The sequence below is a fragment of the Vanacampus margaritifer genome, chromosome 2 (assembly GCF_051991255.1).
Source record: "Vanacampus margaritifer isolate UIUO_Vmar chromosome 2, RoL_Vmar_1.0, whole genome shotgun sequence".
In the NCBI taxonomy this organism is placed as follows: Eukaryota; Metazoa; Chordata; class Actinopteri; order Syngnathiformes; family Syngnathidae; genus Vanacampus; species Vanacampus margaritifer.
The window spans coordinates 35,295,208-35,315,754 of NC_135433.1; the positions used below are offsets into that span (position 1 = coordinate 35,295,208).

The window sequence follows — 20,547 nt, forward strand, 5'->3', positions numbered from 1 at the left end:
AGGAATGGCCCTCTCCCCCAAATAAGAGGAAAGCAGCCTCTCTCTTCACTCCCTCCTTAGTTCTCACAAATGCTCTCTCAGTCTTTAATATTTTTTTTCCCTTCTTAATTTCTTTCACATGGACCAACACGACTTTTCCGTCTGAGGGGGATTTCTGCATAATCTGTCCCAGAATCATAAACAGTTCCAGTGTCACTTAACTTTTTCCAAAGAAGCGCAAACTCACTTCATACTGAAGCGCCCTGATATGACACACGACAACAAAACATGTATGTGCACCAATGTGAAACAAAACATGCAATGACAGCTTTTTTTTGGTTTGTTTTTTGGTGTGACATGTTGTGACGTGATGTTTTCCAGTGGGATCACTTCTAGTCCAAGCAGACCGTAAATTGTGATATTCTAACATACACTCCTCTTTACCGTGTTTCTCTTCGCAATCTCTCATCTCACGTTCTCCAGATGTGGTTTGCGTTGAGGCAAAGCAGCTGAGAGTCGTTACTACGCACGGTTCGGTCCATGTGCTCAACTTGTGTCACTCGCATTGGATGCTTGTGCAGAGTGGGTTGTGCTGAGGTCGGACAGTAATCCGAAAGGCCTCCGTTTCGCTTTTGAAAACGGGAGGAAAGAGGAAGTGCAGTCTCAGAAAATACCGATATGGGCCAAGACAAATTTCAAAGGAACAGTCCACCATACACGAACATTACACACAAACGCACTGAAACATCACGCACACTACTAAAAAAAAAGAGTCTTATTAAACTTGTGCACGCACTCGCTCTCTCTCTCTCTCTCTCTCTCTCTCTCTCTCTCTCTCTCTCTCTCTCTCTCTCTCTCTCTCTCTCTCTCTCTCTCTCTCTCTCTCTCTCTCTCTCTCTCTCTCTCAAACACACTCACAGAAAACAGTGGCTCGATATCAAGTCTGTAACGTAGCTCACACTGAGACGGTTCCACTGGAATTGTTCAGTAGGCCAAGAGTCAACTTTTAATATAAAACACGTGTCGGGCTTTTAGATTTACACGTCAATAGACGGTTTCTATTTTCCGTATCCATGAAGGTAAAATTGATAGACTTCGACGGCTGTCCTCCAGAAGAGAAAATTCGTCTCTCTGAGACTTGAATAAGGAGTCGGTGTTGCTCAAGGGCACGTCTGCAGGCAGGTGTTGACTTGAACATTTGTTTAGCGTTGCTTGTAACACCTTTTCAAAAGCGCTTGTCCTCAATGGGGTTGCAGTTAGTTTGAGCCTCACTCAATTGACTTTGTAATCCCTTACATCACCTCCTCCAACGCAGCTGAATCCAACGATCAGCTCATCAGCAACGATCCTGATCATAAATCAGGTGTGCTGGTGGAGAGAAACATGGAAAACAGGCTGGATAGGGGCTCTTGAGGACTGGACTTGGGCGCTCCTGCCTTAAATAGTCATCAGATAATCATACGGCAAACAAAAATTATGAACATAGACATTTCAAAAGATTCAAATCTCTATTGAAAAACAATGATGAGAATGTGACGAAAAAAATGATTCAGTAAAAGTTGCAGGAAATGACTGAACAAGTCCTATATGGAAACGTTGCAGTTCTGTGCATCTTAAATGATCTTTCCCTCTCACTTTTTGTTTTTACAATAATAAAAAAACAAGTATGGCAAGATGCTAAACGCTGCCATACAAAATAATGTAAACAAGGAGTGCTGCGTTTGTGGAATATAAATTGAACGGCAAAATCCACCAATTTTTATCCATCTCAGATCTGAATATATGACTGGATAGCCGATAGGCCAAGACTTTTCTGAAGTCGCGAGGCCGCCATATTGCTCCTCCCATGAAACGTTTCTCGGCATACGATCCTATACATTTACAGTATCGAAATTGGAGAACATTTGAGGCAGTACTTAGGAGAAAATGATTTACGATGTTTTAAATTTGCTAAACATAAACAAGAGGACTTCAGACATTTTAAAACTTGCTTGAAATACATGTATAAATGATATGCTTAATGATGTTTACATGAGGACACTTTAATTAAAGAATTATAACTAATTCAACAAAAGATGCCTCTGCCAAATCTGTTTGATACAATTAATCCCGATATGAATCTATAAGTCGATTATTGCGATTACTCAAATTTAGAAAGTATGAATCAGTGCACTTGTACATGTACACTGCAAGATTTGTATAAACACGTATTTATTTATCTGAAAGTTCAGGCTTATAAGCCACTGTATTTAACAAACAATCTGTTTCATGTTTGAGCAACATTGAAATGAAATATTAAGGCTTTATGTTCCATTAATATAACATTCTTCCATGCTTTAAGTGTGAACCTTAACCCTAATTAAAAAAAAAAGTTGAATATTTAGATTAAAAAATGTATGTTAAAACATCAATTTGGCCGTATATTGAATCGATTTTAGAATTGCATGCTGTAATATCGCGATATAGCGCTGAATCGATTTTTTTTTTAACACTCCTAGTTTACACCGTAGTCTGCTTGCAAGATGGGAGGAGCAAGATGGCCGCTCTGTGACTTCAACAACTTGCACCGGTGTGTACGGGTTATCGGGCTATGCAGTCTTATATTCAGATCAGTGCTTGCTGTCGACTGAAAATGGCATCACAGCTGCTCAGACAGAAAACGAGCAATCACAGCTTAGCTTGTGAATGTCACATGACCAAAGTCTGAAAGCAGGTGAGCCATGATTGGTTGTTACCTGAGCTGAACTATGATGTCATTTTCGGTCAACAGCATGTGGCAAAATGGCCGCCCACTGAGATAAATAAAATCGGGTGGATTTCGCTGCTTAATTCATATTCCACAAACTTAATATTAATTGGAATACATCGTTTAAACAAATTGGGCGGCGTAGAACATATTGTAAAGAAAAAATTGGGGTTGACTTCTCCTTCAATCTGTCATGTTTATTTTCAGTCTTGTTTAGTCCCTGTCATGTTTAGCCTCTGTTTTCCTTGTGTGTTCCCCTTGTCTTGTCATTTCCTGTTTTATTGTGAAAAGTCTGACTCCTCTCGTTTCTGGTCACTTGCCCTTCCTCGTGTGGTGTCTGTGTCAACCCTGATTGTGTCCACCTTTCCCCATTACCCTCATGTGTCATCCAATCAGTGCCCTCAGCCAGGTGTGTGTTGGTGTATTTAGTCGGTTGTCTCCCCCCTGTCTGTGTCGGTTCATGTTTGCTGTTGCAACTGTCGTAAGTCTTTCGCCACGTCACGCTGACCTCTTCGCCTGATCAGGATCCATGTCATGTTGTTAGTCTCGCCTTAGTTGTTTTGTCATGTTTAGCTTCATGTTTTGTTAGTTCAGTTTATTTTGTATTTTGAAGTTAGTTTTTTTTTATTAGATATTAAAACCTCTTTTTGGACTGCACCTCTGCCTCCTTGCTCTGCCTTCCCGCATCTGGGTCCTAAAGCCCCCATTTACTGACACAATCTAAAACTCTACACTAGTATTTTCTGTACTTTGAATTGTAAGATTGTGCATAAAATAATGTTACTTGTATGTTACTGTTACTAATTTAGGAACGCCCTTCTAATTAGCTGCTAGTATTCACTGCATTATCAATTGTAAAGTTATGATGTATTATATAAAGTAGTTTAGTGACTAGCACTTTCCTACGTTGCATCAAATTCCATTTCTGGTTTTAACAGTCATCATCACACTTGGCCAAGCCTGGTGCCATTTTGTGGTAACAAAAAAAGAAAAAGGCCAACCGCATTTTCAGGACTTCATCTTTTTACACGCTCTCATAAGATTTGTTAACTTTTTGAGTGATGCAACGCATGATGATGGTTTGAACTTGTTTGACATTTGAAGTGTGTTCCCACGTCATTTTTTTTTTTTTTGTCTCGTCTTGAAGACGACTTTTAGGACGTTTTACTTTGGATGTTCCACTCTGCAAAACATTTGTTTGTATGCGTGTGAGTAAATAAGAGTAAGCAGGGACGTTTTTGTGTAGCAACCTTTATTGAAGAAGCACTTTGGAAATTCCCAAGGTTGTTTCTCCTCAGTGAATAATCTTCTTTACATGGGTAAAGGCTGATACACAGACTAATAGCACCACAGGCAATGACAACTGTACAGTGACTCTGTGCCACCCGTTGGCAAAAACATGAAAGGGGAGGAACTGACACTTTTTCAAGGGTTCGACTAGGTGGGTGGTTTTGGGGGGGAGGGGGGTTGTTCTTTTCCAGCCTTCAACCATGACAGATGTTTTTCTAACTCACTAATGAAATACGAAGAGTGTTTATGTGTGTGTTTGACAGAGTCATCTCAAGCTGCGCACAAATTATACAGCAGGTTTGTGTCATTCTGTCATTTGAACTGGCGGGCCGGGCACAATTGTTTATGGAGCAATCACCCAAGGCTACTAGTATAAAGAAAGCACCTCGACACACGCATTTACATTCGGACACACATAGGCGTGCGCTGTTAAGGCATGATGGCACATGTGGCGTCCAGCTGTTCTCGTTAGTCACAGGTGAAACGCTGCTAGGTTTCGTTTCAGAGGCCGCATGATGTCACATCCTGTTTTCCGCTTTTGTTAATCCAATACAGATTTCAAGTCATGTTCATTAGTCCGATCAGGAATATGTTTCCGTTTGGAATTTGTTCGCTTACGACATGTCATTTTGAGTGTTCAATTAACCGCAATGAGGAATCGTGGGACTTTTACACTCTAAAAACAGTTGGGTCAAAAGTAACCCTATTATGGATAAAAAATGAACTGATCTATTTTCTGGGTTGTTTTATACAGAATAACCCAATTTTTGGACCCAAATCAGTTGTTTTACACTAAAAGACCCATTTCTGACTCAACGTTGGGTCAAACCGACCCAAGTAGAGTATCGGTCCATTTTTGACCCATAGTTGGGTTTATTTTTGACCCAATTGTTTTTACAGTGTAGAGATTTATTTGGAATATGGTACGCCATGTTTTGGATTGTGGCCGGTTCATATACAGTCCCAGTCAAAAGGTTGGACACATTTTCTCAGGTTGATTCAACAATTCTCTTCCAAAGCATGAAGGTGTGTCCAAACTTGTGATCGGTTCATGTATTGTAAAGCGTAATAACTTCCTTCTGAAATGCCAACAGCTGTGGTCCTAAAGCAGGTGTTGCCTAAAATGTATTTGAATTAGAACAAATTACTATACAGCAATTCAGATGGAGAAATGCAGATGAAATTTTATGCTGTTTAAATGATTTCTAATGGACCAAACTCCGTCAATGGGGGTAGAATGAATTTCCCTCAGTCTAAAATCCAAGTTTAAGTTATCATTCCTGTTATGGTCTAATGAGGCTCCTCTTCAAAACAATCATCAGTTGCTTTGTGACATTCTTTACAAAAACAAAACAGTGTATGGTAAATGAGACTGACTATTCATAATGGGACTAAAAATGGAAAGAGTGTTGGTCCTGTTATTCGGGGCCTTGCGCTCAAGGCACGGACACTCTCCGGGAGACGGTTTGGTGGAAGACTCCGCGAAGCAGGGAGGGGTAGTCTGCCACGCGGAAGAGGTGGCGCTGAGCGTAGTTGATGTCATCGCGCTGTCCCCTGCTCACCAGCGTGCGCAGGTTGACCTCGCTGACTTGGCTGCCCACCGCGATGACGAACAGCTCCAATCCGGCGTCCGCCAGCTCGCGGACGCGCTTCTCCAGCACCGCCTCGGTGACGGCCTGAGACCTGCCGTCCGAGAACAGCACCACCTTCTTCTTGTTCCCGCTGGCGTCGCCGCGGCTCGGGAGAGACTTAATGGCAAAGTCCATGGCCTCTAATACGTTGGTGCCGTCGTTCTGGAAGGCCATCTCGTTGATGTGATAGGAGAGCAGGGTCATGTTTGTCGTCAGGCCTTGCTCCATGCGGGCGTTGCGGCTGTACTGGCCGAGGGCCACTCTCACGTTGACGCCCCTCTGCTTCTGAGCGTTCAGGAAGCGCTCAGCCAATCGGTGCACGAAGGTCTTGCTTGTGTCAAAGTTCTTCTGGCCCACACTTGCTGAGCTGTCCATCATCATCAGGATGTCATGGCTTTGAGAGAAGGAGACTGCAAAACACACAATAGATCAAGTTCATGCACAAACTGATTAACCAACAAATTGAATATATGAATCGGTGACTCCAATTGAGATGTGAATTGGACTAATGCCAGAAATGTTTGCGTTTGTATGTGAGAGTGTTTATTGAGCATTATAACAAATTGTTAAGAAATTAGTCAGTAGGTGCGTTTCCATTACCCCAGTTTTGCGCAAAAGCAAGCACGTGATTTTCGAGAAAAACTCTCAAATATCGCAAAAAAAATGTTACGCTCTCATGAGATGGTTTTTGAGACGTGTCAAAATAGAAGTATTTCGCAAAAGTGTAATGGAAACGCTTTTTTGCGCATTCCCTGTAGTCATGGAGGAAAGGAAGTACGGGGCCACTCACTTTCGTGTCGGGGATAACAATTATCGTTTCATGAGAAATGGCCGTTGCCCCTGGCAACGAGCAAACGAGCGCCATACAGCGCACGTCGTGATTGAAATCCATCCGTCCGTACCATAACAAGACTTATAAGTGCGCGCGCACACACACACACCAACACCAAATGGTCGAAACTGCCCGATGAGGGGAGGGAGATGTTTTTAAAGTAATATTAACAACTCCGGGCGTCTGTCTTCCGTAAACATCATGAGCACCTCCTACAGAACTGCGAGATCCCGCGAGATGGGACAGTCCGAGAATTGCACCTCAGAAGCGAAACGCTTTTCAATGGAAACACCGGCAAGTTGAAATTTTACTTTATCTATATAGTATAATATCGCTTTTATTTTTGCAAAAAACTGTAATGGAAACGCGGCTAATAACACCAATCTAGTAAGAAGTGTATCAACACGATTCGAAAAATCAAGGAGGCATCTGTCGAGGAAGGACGCATAATCAATGTATATGACTGCTGCGTATGGTAAGAATCGATGGGGACGGGTTACTAAGAAGCCATGGCTTCTACCCGTCAACCCTTCTTTCGGATGTCAATGTTACAAATGATTTGATGTGATCGATGTAACTTCGAAAGATGTCCGAAAGGAAAAAATGAATAGAATAAACAAACATAACAAACAAACAAACACCTTTGTGGTTACTTCACGTGTTAGCCTCTGATGCGGTCCTAGCATGCAACTAGCTTAGCGCCGGGGTCACCAACCTTTACTGTCAAAAGAGCCATTTTAGGTCAAATAACTCGCAAAAAATCTGTCAGGAGCCGCAAAATATTTTGAACATTGTGATGTAGGAAACTGTGTGTTAATGTTAGTCTAATGTACCGAGGGCCCAAGAGCTAATTAGAGCCCAATAGAAAAATATGAGAGCACAATCCAATACGTAGACATTCCTTTTCTTCTGCATTTTGACTTCTGTTTTGGGATTATTTTTATTTTTAAAATTTTTTTTGGAGGGGGGGTAATTTTTCATCCATTTTAGATTTCTCCTTTCTGTCAAATTCTGACATGTTTGGCAATTTTATAGATTTTTGGTCTATTTTGACAGTTTTTTCTGCCTTTTTTGCAATCAACTTTCTGACATTTTTGGCAATTTTGTGGACATTTTATGGTAATTTTTTAAAATATTTTTTCCTTTTCTGGACAATTTATACAGTTACTTTTTAATGTTTTCTTTTCTGCTTTTTTTTTTACACACAAACAATTTTCTGACTTTTTTGACACTTTATGGCAATTTTCTGACTTTCTTCTTTTGTTTTGGGACATTTTATGGTTACTTTTTGAAAATGTTCCCCCCTGCTTTTTCAAATGAAATTTTATGACATTTTTGGCAATTTCATGGACATTTTCTGGTAAATTTTTAAGTAATTTTTAAAACTTTTTCATCTACCTTTCTTTTTTTGACACCTTAAAATTTAGACTCTGACATTTTTTGAACATTTAATTATTCATTAAAAAAAAATCTAAATCATTAATTTGTTTAAAGAATATGTAAAAAAAAAATAATAATTCTCAAACTCATTTTTAGTGATCATAAAGAGCCACAAGAGAGGGACTAAAGAGCCACATGTGGCTCCAGAGAGGCAGGTTGCAAGTGCAACAGACAAGACATAGATAGATGACATGGATGGATTTAAAGCTTTATCAAAAGTGAAAAAGCACCCCAAGTTCTGCTCAGGATCCTGGAGGTTAAAGTAAGTTATGTTAAAATAAAAAGTAAAACCTTTCCATCTGTAAGCCGGTAAATTCTATTACTGTTATTCTTCAGCCAAATTAATTTTGAAGGTTGTTTGAATGCGGGTCAAACTGTCTCCAGTTGATAATGTCTAAGTTAATTGCCGATGTCAAGGTATTACCATGTTACCAATATCACAGCACTGAACAACAATGCAAAAACACGTATCAGGCATTCCTGCCCCTTCTCCACAATAGGGAACATCTGGATGCTATCTGAGGAGTCCAATATAACACGTCTTTATACTTTCTTTAGCATTTGAGCTTGGAGAAAAGATGTCCGCTATTCATCCAATCCCTACACCAATTTTTCCGTTTAGTGAGGCAGGGTGCTGGATGTTATTCCAGCTGAATTTGGGTGAAAGGTGGACTACACCCTGAACTGGTCGCACGTCAGTTGAGACAACCATTCAGATTCACCATCTGTAAATCTCAATATTTTCACATGCAAAGGAAATTGCAAAATTAATACAATTATAAATTTAAAAAAAAACTTACTTGGGCACTTGTAGTCTGGGCACTTCTTATCTGGACATGAAAACAACACATTGAAGGTCAGTTTAGTCAGAACTAAGAACAAAACAAATGAATACTGTACATTTATGTGCTTTGCAATTAAAATACCTTGGCAGATTCTGGATGTGAGATTCTGCAAGAAACTATCATCAAGAAGCTCTGCAAAGTTGTCCAGAACGAAAGAAAAGCCTGGTTTGGGATCACTCTTACACACCAGTTCTCCAAGCTGCTCCTGGTTGGGCTGACGGCCCGAGTAGTCCTTCACCCCTAAACCTCCCACCTGGAGGCCAACAAATACATCGCTCTGGTTAATTTCCAGCTGCATGAGGCCCCTATGGGAGTCTTTCAGTCTCTGTCTCTTACCCTAATGTTTTTCCCGCAGAGAACGTTGAGAGGAACCCTATCCCTGAGAATATCAGAGCGTCCGTCGGTGAGGACGAGAACAACGCGGTTCTCCTGCCTCATCAGCTTGATGGTGTTTTCCAGAGCGAAATTCAAGGCCTCGCCAGTGTAAGTGGCCTCAGCCAACCAGCTGAGGTCTTTCACAGCCCTGCACACAAGTGGACATGTATCCATTTAATTACACTCTTAGTTCAGTGGCCAACATTAGGACTGTCTTGATGATGAGGATTCTATTTTCACAATTACAGACAAATGAACCAAACAGGTTGGCCTGGACCCATTTATTGTTCTTGTATGGAAATTGATAAAAACACATTCTAAAAACAGTGGGGTAAAAAATAACCTAATTTTGAAGAAAAAAAAGGACAGATACTCTACTTGGATCAGTTTGGCCCACATTTGGGTAATTTTCTATAAAACAACCCAGAAAGTTGGATCAACCCAAGTAGAGGATCTGACCCAGCTTTCTGGGTTGATTTGTACAAAAAAAAAGTTAATTTTGTATAAAACAACCCAGAAAGTTGGGTCAGATCTTTTATTTGCACTCTAAAAACTGTTGGGTAGAAAAATAACCCAAATTGAGTCAAGAATGGACCAACCCAACTTTTTTTTAAATTTATTTAGTTATTTAACGCAAAAAGTTGAGTCAAATTAAATTAATCACCATATTAATTTGGCCAAACATTCTGAGTCATTAAGCCTCAAAAGTTGGGTCAAATTAAAACCATTTTTGGGTTGTTTTGTGGGTTATTCATTTGACCCAACTTTTGGGTTAGTTGAACACCCCAAATGAATTGGGTCAAAAATGAACTTACCCAACTTTTTGAGGTATTTAAACCCAAATGTTGGGTCAAATTAAAATAATAACCTACAAATCAGCCCAAATTTTGGGTTGTTTTGTGGATTATTCATTTGACCCAACTTTTTGGGTTAGTTGAACAACCCAATTGAATTGATTAAAAAATTAACTGACCCAACTTTTTGAAGTATTTCAACCCAGATTTTGGGTCAAATTAAATGAATAACCTACAAATCAGCCCGATTTTTGGGTTGTTTTGTGGGTTATTCATTTGACCCAATGTTTTGAATTAATTGAATACCCCAAAAGTTGGGTCACTCCCTTTTTGGCCCAATTTGGATTAATTTTGACCTAATTTCTTTTAGACTGTGGGTTAATTTGACCCAACTTTGGATAAAAAAATTGGGTCATTTTCCACTAAATAACCCAGAAAGTTGGGTCAGATCCTCTACTTGGGTTAATTTGACCCAAACATTGGGTCATTTTGTATAAAACAACCAAGAAAATTGGGTCAAATTGACCCATAAAGTCGATCGGTCAATTTTTTATCCATATTTGGGTTACTTTTGATCTAACTATTTGTAGAGTGTTATGTCAAAGTGGAGTGGTTTTAACATATTAAATTAACTGTGTTGAATGTATAATTGTTTTAATTTTTTTTTACACTTGTATGAAAGAATGTCAAAGAATGTAAAAAAAAACAGATGCATGAGGTCCATTGGTGTATTATTTGATTTTATTTATTTTATTATTATTATTTATTTATTGTATTTGTATTATAGTTTTGTCTTGTGTCATAAAAGTTAAGACTGTGTTTTTTTTTATGCTTGTGTACGTGTGCAGGACAACTCACTGTTTAAACTCGGTGAGGGTAGCAACGTTGGTGCCCAGTTGGACGACTTCTTGGGCTTTTGTGCCACTGTACTGTACAACACTCACCCTGGACTCATTACCTGCAAACTGGGGAGAAAAACATGTGTGTTTATCTGTTTATGTTTTCATCTGTCCACATTTCTGTGTTCCCAGCCCTTCCTGACTAATTACGTCCAAACAGGAAGAGAGGAGTCTTTGGAGAGACAAATGCAAGCCAGTTCTAAAACCCAAGACGCCAGTCTGTGTTACCCCCCCCCCCCCCCCCTTCTCATGGTTTTATTCCCTAACATCTCTGAGGAAGCATTTTTTCCATGACAACTTGAACCGATCGTCATTACGGATTCAGGAGCGCAATGCATATGAACTGAATAGCACATTACCTTGACCTGCTGGTCTTTAATCAATCTGTCTACAACAGTAATGATGAAGTCCTTGGCAAGAGCAAAGTTTGCAGAACCAATACTCTCTGAGCTGTCCACAATGAACGCCAAGTCCAGAGCTGCACATTTACACTCTAATGACACACACACAAAAAAGAAATCTCAAGACGTGTGGTCGGACTAGAAGTCACAACAAACAGGTTTCGGTTTCAGCAAGCACTTACCGCAACAAGCTGCGAAGGATCCAAAAAGGATAGAAAAACACACAAATCAGAAGAAAGTTCATTAATGAATTGCGAAGATAACAAAATGTGTAATTTTAACTCTCTTGGGTTAATCAGGCACTGATGATGTTGAATAGGGGTTAGAATACATCATGGGGCTTCCTGTGTGTGTATGCACACAAGAGTGTGTGTTTATGTGAGTAAAATGTTCAAGTATAACTCACAGCAGAGCTTCATGATGATATCCAGAATTTCGCATTCCTGAGGAGAGGAGCGGAGTGCATGTTACTGTATGGCAACGCGCTCTTCTAAATAACATTATATAAAGTTTTAACACAGCCAGGGCGGCCTTTCAAGTTCTTTCAACAAAAAAAGTGGAGGGAAAAATAAAAAAAAATAAAACACGATGTCGACATTTTACTGAGAGGACTGTAAGGTGAAAGGCTGTGAGATTTGCTGTTCAGGAAATTGGATGTGTGGCTCTGGCCAGAAGACAAGGTATCAAATACAAATGCAAAACTTAAACAGTCTCCATGGGGAATTAAGGCCACATCTCGGGTCTTCTGGCTAATTTATAGGTGAGAGATCAGATTCTATCTTCTTTTTCAAAAAAAATATAAACTTACATCAGTTCCTGGTGGTCCAGGAGGCCCGGCAGGTCCCTAAAAGAGACAACATGAATGAGTGATAGAAAAAGTGAGACAGTCGTTTGTCTAATAGAAACCAACTAGACAATTATGAATCTAATCTCATTAAAACGTAAGTTCCTTGAATAGAGATGACTTTCAAGTAATATTTCGTCAGAAAACCACCACTGTTCTACTGCAACTGCACTTTTGGGATATTCTTTAGCAACATGTGAATCCTCCAATCATTCATCACCACCATTTTTCTCTCTCACTTGGCTGCAGGAAGACAACATCTGCTTTCTTTTAACAGACGATAAAGTCTGTTTAAGAGCATTTTTTCCCCTCCTTTTGTCGAAGGCGCCTTGCTTGCATGTGTACTCACAGGAACTCAGACAGACAGAAGAGAGACAATGGGTCCACACACATGAACGCTTGATGCCGGGTCCGGTAGATATGCTGAACACACACAAGTCGGACGAGACGCGGGCACGCGGGAGGGCTGAGGTGTGAGGATGGTGTGGAAAGTAACAGGGTTTGGGAGCTGAGGGTTTTATTTGTGGAACATGCATCCAAACATATGGTTATATTTAGACACATTCCTTATTTTTTTCTACATTGTCTTGTGGGTAAAAGGCGTATTACACCATTTTTCCTATTTAAGATGATTCAAACTAGGGTGCTTATTTTCTGTATGTCTTTGCATGTGGTTTTATGTTGTGTTTAGCGGTGAGAGGAGCTCTGCTAAGCTTCGTCACTGTGCGTCCATGGAAGCAAGTCAGCAAAGAAAACACTGCAATAAACACAAGGCTGAATACAATACTTGTGCTTCATAGGCTTCCAATAGTAAAGTCATACCAGAATGGCATTTTTTTTTTTAGCAGTTGAACACCAAAGTTGGGATGCAGAGGCAGATGGAGGCCACACGTAAAAATCAAACAGGCCATCTGACAACAGAGTCGAAGCAGACTTAAGTGTTTCCTGCCCGTCATGCAACATTTTAAGTGTTTCCTGCCTGGAATTCAACATCATGTGGCAAGATGCAAAGGAAGTCAATTAAATACAATTAGCAGTTTTTGGTATTGCGCAAATATGCCATTAAGATAAAAAAAAAAAAAAAAGACAAACTGCACTTTTGCTGTTTTAAAATGCATCTTATCTTACTGATGACATACAGTAACATATGTCTTTTGTCCATGTCATTAAAAAAATCCACTCACTCCCTGCTTGAGCGCGGGAGTGGGCTAATGTGAGGAAAGGTCTTTTGTGCATGTGCGGACAGCAAACTATCCTAAGTCTCAACTTGAACACACAAAAATTCTGACTCTGGCATACTTACCGCTTTTCCTTCAGGTCCTCTGTGACCTTTGGCCCCTTTTGGTCCTGGAGGTCCTGGTTGATTGTTCTGTAAAAAAGGAAAAGATCACATTTTACACCAAATTAACCTTCAGTGGTTTAAAAAAAAACTACTGACACATACAAAGGTTGTTTGGTTTAGCATCAGTGTAAAACGCTGTAAACACTAATGAGTGTTTGGGTGTAAAGGGTTGTATAGTGATTTTACTGACAAGAGGGATGCCGCACAAGTTAGCACATGTTTATAGACATGAGTAAGATTCAGCTGTCTTGTCCTTATCTGTTGACGTTCTAATTGCAATACTTAGATTATAAAGAAAAAAATATTTTTTATCCGTTGCATTTTATATATATATATATATATATATATATATATATATATATATATATATATATATATATATATATATATATATATACAGTATATACACACACACACACACACACGCACACACACACACACACACACACACACACACACACACACACACCCCTTTGTTGTAATATAATCTGCCACATTTTGCCAACAGATGGTATCATATGAGAACATTTTCGCCAGGTGATGTCACTGTTTTCCCCTAAAGCCTCTAAATCTTCGAGGTCAGGTCTTGTTCGTGGCCAATCATCTGCCATAACAGTGCAGCTGCGGAGAAAGACTGTCTGTGTAACTGCTGATTTCAGTGAGATGACGGCCAAGGTTGAGGAAGTGTGGAGACTTCGCTTAAATCAATTTAAGGGAATTATGTTCCCACAGATTCAACTTCAAAAGGGATTTTGGAGAATGTTGGCTACAACGGAAAATTAAGTTTAAATGGCTAAATTCTAGGCAGCACGGTGGCTGACTGGTTAGCACGTCCGCCTCCCAGTGCTGAGGACGTGAGATCGAGTCCGGGCTTCGGCCTTCCTGGGTGGAGTTTGCATGTTCTCCCCGTGCTTGCGTGGGTTTTCACCGGGTACTCCGGTTTCCTCCCACATTCCAAAGACATGCATGGCAGGTTAATTGAACACTCCAAATTGTCCATAGGTGTGATTGTGAGTATGGTTGTTTGTCTCTGTGTGCCCTGTGATTGGCTGGCAACCAGTTCAGGGTGTACCCTGCCTACTGCCCGAAGCCAGCTGGGATAGGCTCCAGCACCCCCGCGACCCTTGTGAGGAAAAGCGGTCAAGAAAATGGATGGATGGATGGATGGCTAAATTCTCTGATTAAAAACACATTTGAAAAGAGTTATTTGGATAATTTGGGAGAAATTCCACCATTGGAGTAACATGACAAAACTACACAGGCATTATTACCACATGCGGTGCAACGCCGCATTCACTCTAATCATAAATACTCATTTGCAGTCCAACACATCAGACAGAAAAGAAATGCAGTTCTGGCAGTACGGCACTTTGGAGTCACAAATCATCACACTAAGTTTGCTCTGCTTTTTGTTACGTTGCAAGATATTTGGAAAACCAACACTGCAGCTAAATCGACATGGACAGCTCCCCTACATCTCCAGTGCACGCATCAAGGATACAAAGGGTAATGCAAAACACCTGACTTTTTAGATGCTTGCCAGTACAATTAGTAGGCACACCTGTAAAAGCTTATGTCATACAATGCATTCAAGATATGCATGTTTATGCAAGAACACAACTGACAAAAAAATATGCAAATTGCAAATGCTACAGTTTATGCATGGTGTCCACAAAGTCTCTTTACAGTTTAAAAGAAAAAGACTAAGGCAGTTGATGAAATAACTTAATTTGTTTTCTTTTAATTAAGTGTTTATTGAAGTTTGTATTCACATTAAAATTTTGTGTTTTATATAATGTGTTAATGGATGGGAAACTGATGTTGAGGCTATCCTTCAGAGAACATGTCAAAAAATCATGTAACGCCTTTATGTGCTTCATGCAAATAATAGTGCCCATATGGAGGTCTATTAAATAAAGTTAAAAAAAAACAACAACTTTAATTAACACTCATTAAAAAAAAATCCAGTTAAAATATCTCAACAACTGCTTTTGCAATAAATTGTTTTAATTGTAAAGAGACTTTATAGACACAATGTATATTTACCATAAAAGCTGTTCAATAAAATAATCCCAAAAATTTAAAATTTTTATTTCACAAAATAACAAATTTACTTATTTCATAAATAACCGTTATCATTATTTTCTCTCTCTCTCTCTCTCTCTAAAAAGGGGGCTCACATTTGGAATCCATCTTTTAAGTTTTGAAAATAGAAATGTCTACAGTCGCTGAGCAATTTTAAATTGTAATAACAGTGTTCACCACTAGATGGCAGACATTGCTCAAGAGCTCCTCCCTAGACTTCATCAAGACTTCAGCAGAGAAGAAGAGTGGACCATCATTGCCAGAATCCAGGAACAACATTAGATCATGAAAATGGTGCCATTCAGATAAAGTAGGAAACAGATTACAGTATACGTACAGAAACCTTAGAGACGCTACCAGCCACAAAAGATTTCAACCTAAGTCACCACTACAACACCAATCTCAAAAGTACACAAACAACAGCGATTTTCTTTCACAAGAACTGTTGACAGTTCGTTTTAAATGCGGGAGTTACAAAAGTTGTTTCTTCCAAAAACATGGATCTATTTAACTAGTTGAGGAGTGGATCTTTTGTATATGCATTTGTGCATTAAAATATATCAAGACACTCTGATGTACATTGGTTCAATAATAAAGTAGACATATGGACATATTTATTAGTTATTTAAAATGGCATTTTTGTCATACTGGTCATTAGGAAGTGCGCAGTTCCTATGTGGCCCCCAGTAGCACTGTTCAAAAACTATGACCCTTCTCTTCTCTACATTATTTAAGTTGCCCATGAAGTGTAACCAATGAAGTGTCCATCGAGTGTGTGTGTATACTGTAAAGCCCACACTGTTTCAATTAGTTCACGTTGTCAAACTCTGATGTATAGAAAAATGGGACACATCATTCGCACTTGCTATCAGCCGGACTCCTTGTTTATTTGAAGGTGTCATGTCAGGTAAGACAAAGACAGATGTTGACTGTTGATTCTTACCTCAGTGGACATGTGCATGTAGTTTGGTGCGGAAGTATTTAGACAATGGCAGAGTTTGTGTGAAGTATGACCGCCACAGTCAGTCATATAATCTATAAACATTTCTGAGCCCAGCCTGTTCGCAGTCATACATGGCCATGTTTTAACACTACCTCATCCATGTTTGACATGGCGTGGTATGTTGCATCATGAGCTCTTCCTTTCCTTTGCAATAGTTCACTCTTCCCGATATAAGTTGACACTAATTCCAGAAAATTTGAGTTTTTGTCAGATGTATATTGTCAAAACAAAAATAAATAGAAAATTCTGATGCATCAATCTTTTCAAATGCGTTTTTTCCTCATTAAATAAAGGATTCTGGATATTTTACCAAAAGTACTGTGAACCTGCTCAAGGCTTTTTGAAGAGATTTTTTTTAAATTCTTCAATGGCCAGCCTGATCTCAGTCCAATAGAACATGCATTTAACTTACTAAAGACAAAAATGAAGGCGGTAAGAAGGTGGCCGAATTTGGCTGCCGTCAAGGCTTGGCAAAAGAAAATTCAGAAATTGGTGATGTCATCAGGCTCCAGAAATGGCCACCTTGCCCAAATACTTTTGAGTCCCTGGAAATGGAGGTAGTACAGTGAAACCTCTTAAATTAAAGATAAACATTTACATTTGAAACATATTTTGATTGTTTTCATTCAAATCCAATGTGGTGTTGAAGAAGAAAAAAAACATCTTATTTTCCTACTTCTGGACTCAACTGGGCGGTATTACTGTTCCTTTCAGTAAAAGATTAGAGAAATTCTCAGTATATTCTTGACACACCTCAATCTATCCTTCCCATCCACGTCCCCTCTGGCCAGAAGAAGCACAGACAACAAAGGATTTGTCTGGACAGTGTGAAATATTCAAACTATTTCAACTCGATCAACATTAAGTGGCGACTGGAATGTCTCCTTGTTTTAACGAAAAAGGGGGCACTTGCAAAATGTCATTTTTAATGACTTGAATACACAAACTGAAGTCTCTGGAGTGCCTGTCCCACCAAAAAGTGTGAAATTCAATAACCAAGTCAATATGTGGTTATCTGCAAACACGTCTGTGAGCCAGCCCTTCTGAACGTAACCTCTCCTGTTATGTAACAGCAGGGAGGAAATGACATCATAATCACTTGGCTTCACTGCCCATGACGTGGAAGCTCGGCCACTTGAAGATTCAGAACCACTTAGTAGAAGATGGCCAGTGTAAGGCTTCCCTGCGTACTCTGTCTGAAACAATGACTCCTTTAAAGCATGTCTGTGTAGTCTAAAGCAGCGGACGGATGCCGCAAACAAGCAACTGATTCAAAGTCAAATATTTCACAAAAAGATCTGGTGGTTATGGTTACTAGTGGAATACATAATAATACATTCTGAAATGAGCCACAAAAGACAAAGGAGTTAATTATAAACAGATGACAACAAAAAATTGGCAAAGTTGGCAATATGTAAATAAGTTATGCCTGCTTACAGTAGCTCGCTGTCACTTGCAAAAGTTAACAGCACACCTTTGTCTTTTTTAGTAACAGTGTTTTAGTCATTCTAAATAAGCCCAATTAATTCAACATTTATTAACTGGAAATATTAATATTTATATTTGATATGCTTGAAAATGTTTCCTGGGCAGAGTCCAAAAGCTGCTTCATTCTTCCTTCCTGTATTTATGCTGAGATAAGATAACCCGGCTCCAGATTGCAGCCAAATATTTCGGGGCGCAATTATGTTCACTCAACTTCAAACAAACACGACTAAAAAAAAACATTGCACCGAGAGTACAATTCATACAAAGGAAAGCTCGTATGAAGTTTTTATAAATACCAACTAATAAATCAATTGCGCTAACTTTTTTTTACGAGGAAAACCACATGTTTTGTGTTCTTTCTGCATGTTTAAGACTTCATTAGGAGAGTCTGCCTGTCTGGGCATAAAATGAAATACACAACTTTATATGGCATACTATGATCCAATATAATGTCATTAACTTATTCACTGCCATTGACGGCTATAGACGTAAACAAATCATTTGAACTATTTCTATTAGTTTAACGTTATTTAAAAAAAAAAAATGTTAGCAAGAGTATGAAAACCTAGAAAAAAATAATTATTGTATATTTCGAACAGATATAAAATTTGTGTTTAATTGTGAGTTAACTAGTGAAGTCATGTGATTAATTACGATTATTAATATTAATTGCCTGACGCCCCTAATTTTTAATTTTTTTTCTTTTTAAAAAAACAAATCTTTTTATTTTAAAAAAAGAAAAGAATAAAAGATTATTAAAATTAGCGGCGTCAGGTGATTTTTAAAAAAATTGTAATTAATCACATGACTTCACTAGTTAACTCACAATTAATCACTAATTTTATATCTGTTCTGAATGTACAATAAAAAAAAATCTAGGTTTTCTTACTCTTGTTAACAAAAGTATATATTAAAAAAAGTTAAACTAATAGAAATAGTTCAAATGAATTTATGGCAGTGAATGAGTTAAAAGCAAATGAATACAACATGATGCAAATGCCAAATGTTAATAAGAAGTTGAGCTCGTCTCAAAGTATACATCCCAAACTTTCCAAGGTTGTGTGGCTTGTGTGTGACCTGTCTTAAGGACAACCCGCCTGACGAAAGTTATAGCGTGCAGAATTGTTTATGTCATAACACACTAAACCTTGGAAATGCAGTAATTTCAATGTAAACGTGAACAAGTTGAACTGGAGACGTGTTAAGGCCGGCATGCTATATGGATGCACACACAGACACACACACAAAGAGTAATGTAGTCCCTTCATCCTCCACACTCATTTCCTGGTATCCTTGACAACGACATATACACAGCTGCATCAGCTCAAAGTTCCCTTCCCCAATGACACACACACACACAGACACACACAAACTGTTCAGATCTACATTAGAAATTATTTCCAGCTGTAATCCAGAACATGAGTATGCGAACAAGATGGGTAGACAAAGAAGCACTGGAGAACATGAAAGACGGGGATTGAAAAGATATTAACGTCTGATTCTACATAATAAAATGTGCAATTGGGGCCATATGGAAGTTGCGTTGTGTGACTCACAGCACTCAAAAAAGCAATGAGAACAATGACACAAACAAATCAGACTAGTAGACAAGGCAGACTCACATCAAGGCCTGGATCACCGGCTTCTCCGTCATCTCCTTTGGGTCCAGGGGTTCCCCTGCCACCCTGAAGGCCAAAACAGAACAGTGTTACAAGTGAGGTGACATACCTGGAAGTCAACTGCCTAATATACATTCAGAAAAAAATATTGCCAACGTTAACTTTTGCTGTAAAATTTAGAGATAGACCGATATGGTATTTTTTCAGGCCGATACCGATTATTAGTAGTCAAGGAGATGAACTCATTCACTGCTATTGACGGGTATTTCTATTAGTTAAACTTTTTTTTTCCACTTTTGCTGACAAGAGTATGAAAACCTAGAAAAAAAATATTGTAAATTTAGAGCAGATATAAAATTTGTGATTAATCTTTAGTTAACAAGTGAAGTCATGTGATTAATTACAATTAAAAAAATAATAATCGTCTGACGGGCCTAATAAAAAAAAAAGGGGGAGTTTAATCGTAATTAATCGCATGATAATTTTATATCTTATAAATGTACAATAAAAAAATATAGGTTTTCATAGAAAAATAAATGACATGAAAAAAATGCTAAACTAATAGAAATAGTTAACATGAATATAGTCGTCAATAGCAGTGAATGAGTTAATAACTGATATTTATTTTCAGTAAAAAGGGAGAAAAAAGCATTGACGTAAAAACATTTTAAAACACAAATGTCAATCTTAACTTAATATATATATATAATAATGTCTTAAAGCCTGTTTATTTAACAATTTTTCCACCTTTTCAAAATGTTGATCCTTTTTTTTTAAATCTTAAGACAATATCAACATTTAAAAATACCCCAAATCTTAAACTTTCAGATTTTTGTTTTAATAATGTCAAACAAAAACAAAAGGTTCCCAAGGTCAGCAGCATCTCTTATAAAGTCAACTGAAAATTTAAATAAATAGTTCCCTGAGTTTAAAA

General features: G+C 38.6%; 1 protein-coding gene across 1 annotated transcript in view; it reads right to left on the reverse strand.

Annotated features, from left to right (window-relative positions):
• Positions 1–3,958: 3,958 nt before the first annotated feature.
• col6a1 (collagen, type VI, alpha 1) overlaps positions 3,959–20,547 on the reverse strand; it is a 29,223-nt gene continuing 12,634 nt past the window's right edge. The window contains exons 25-35 of the mRNA XM_077558878.1: positions 19,617–19,679; positions 13,380–13,445; positions 12,041–12,076; positions 11,639–11,675; positions 11,415–11,423; positions 11,191–11,324; positions 10,791–10,897; positions 9,100–9,286; positions 8,845–9,016; positions 8,719–8,748; positions 3,959–6,056 (exon numbers count right to left, since the gene is read on the reverse strand). Of these exons, the coding sequence (XP_077415004.1) occupies positions 5,452–6,056; positions 8,719–8,748; positions 8,845–9,016; positions 9,100–9,286; positions 10,791–10,897; positions 11,191–11,324; positions 11,415–11,423; positions 11,639–11,675; positions 12,041–12,076; positions 13,380–13,445; positions 19,617–19,679 (1,446 nt within the window). The 3' untranslated portion in view covers positions 3,959–5,451. The remainder of the gene's footprint in view (positions 6,057–8,718; positions 8,749–8,844; positions 9,017–9,099; positions 9,287–10,790; positions 10,898–11,190; positions 11,325–11,414; positions 11,424–11,638; positions 11,676–12,040; positions 12,077–13,379; positions 13,446–19,616; positions 19,680–20,547) is intronic.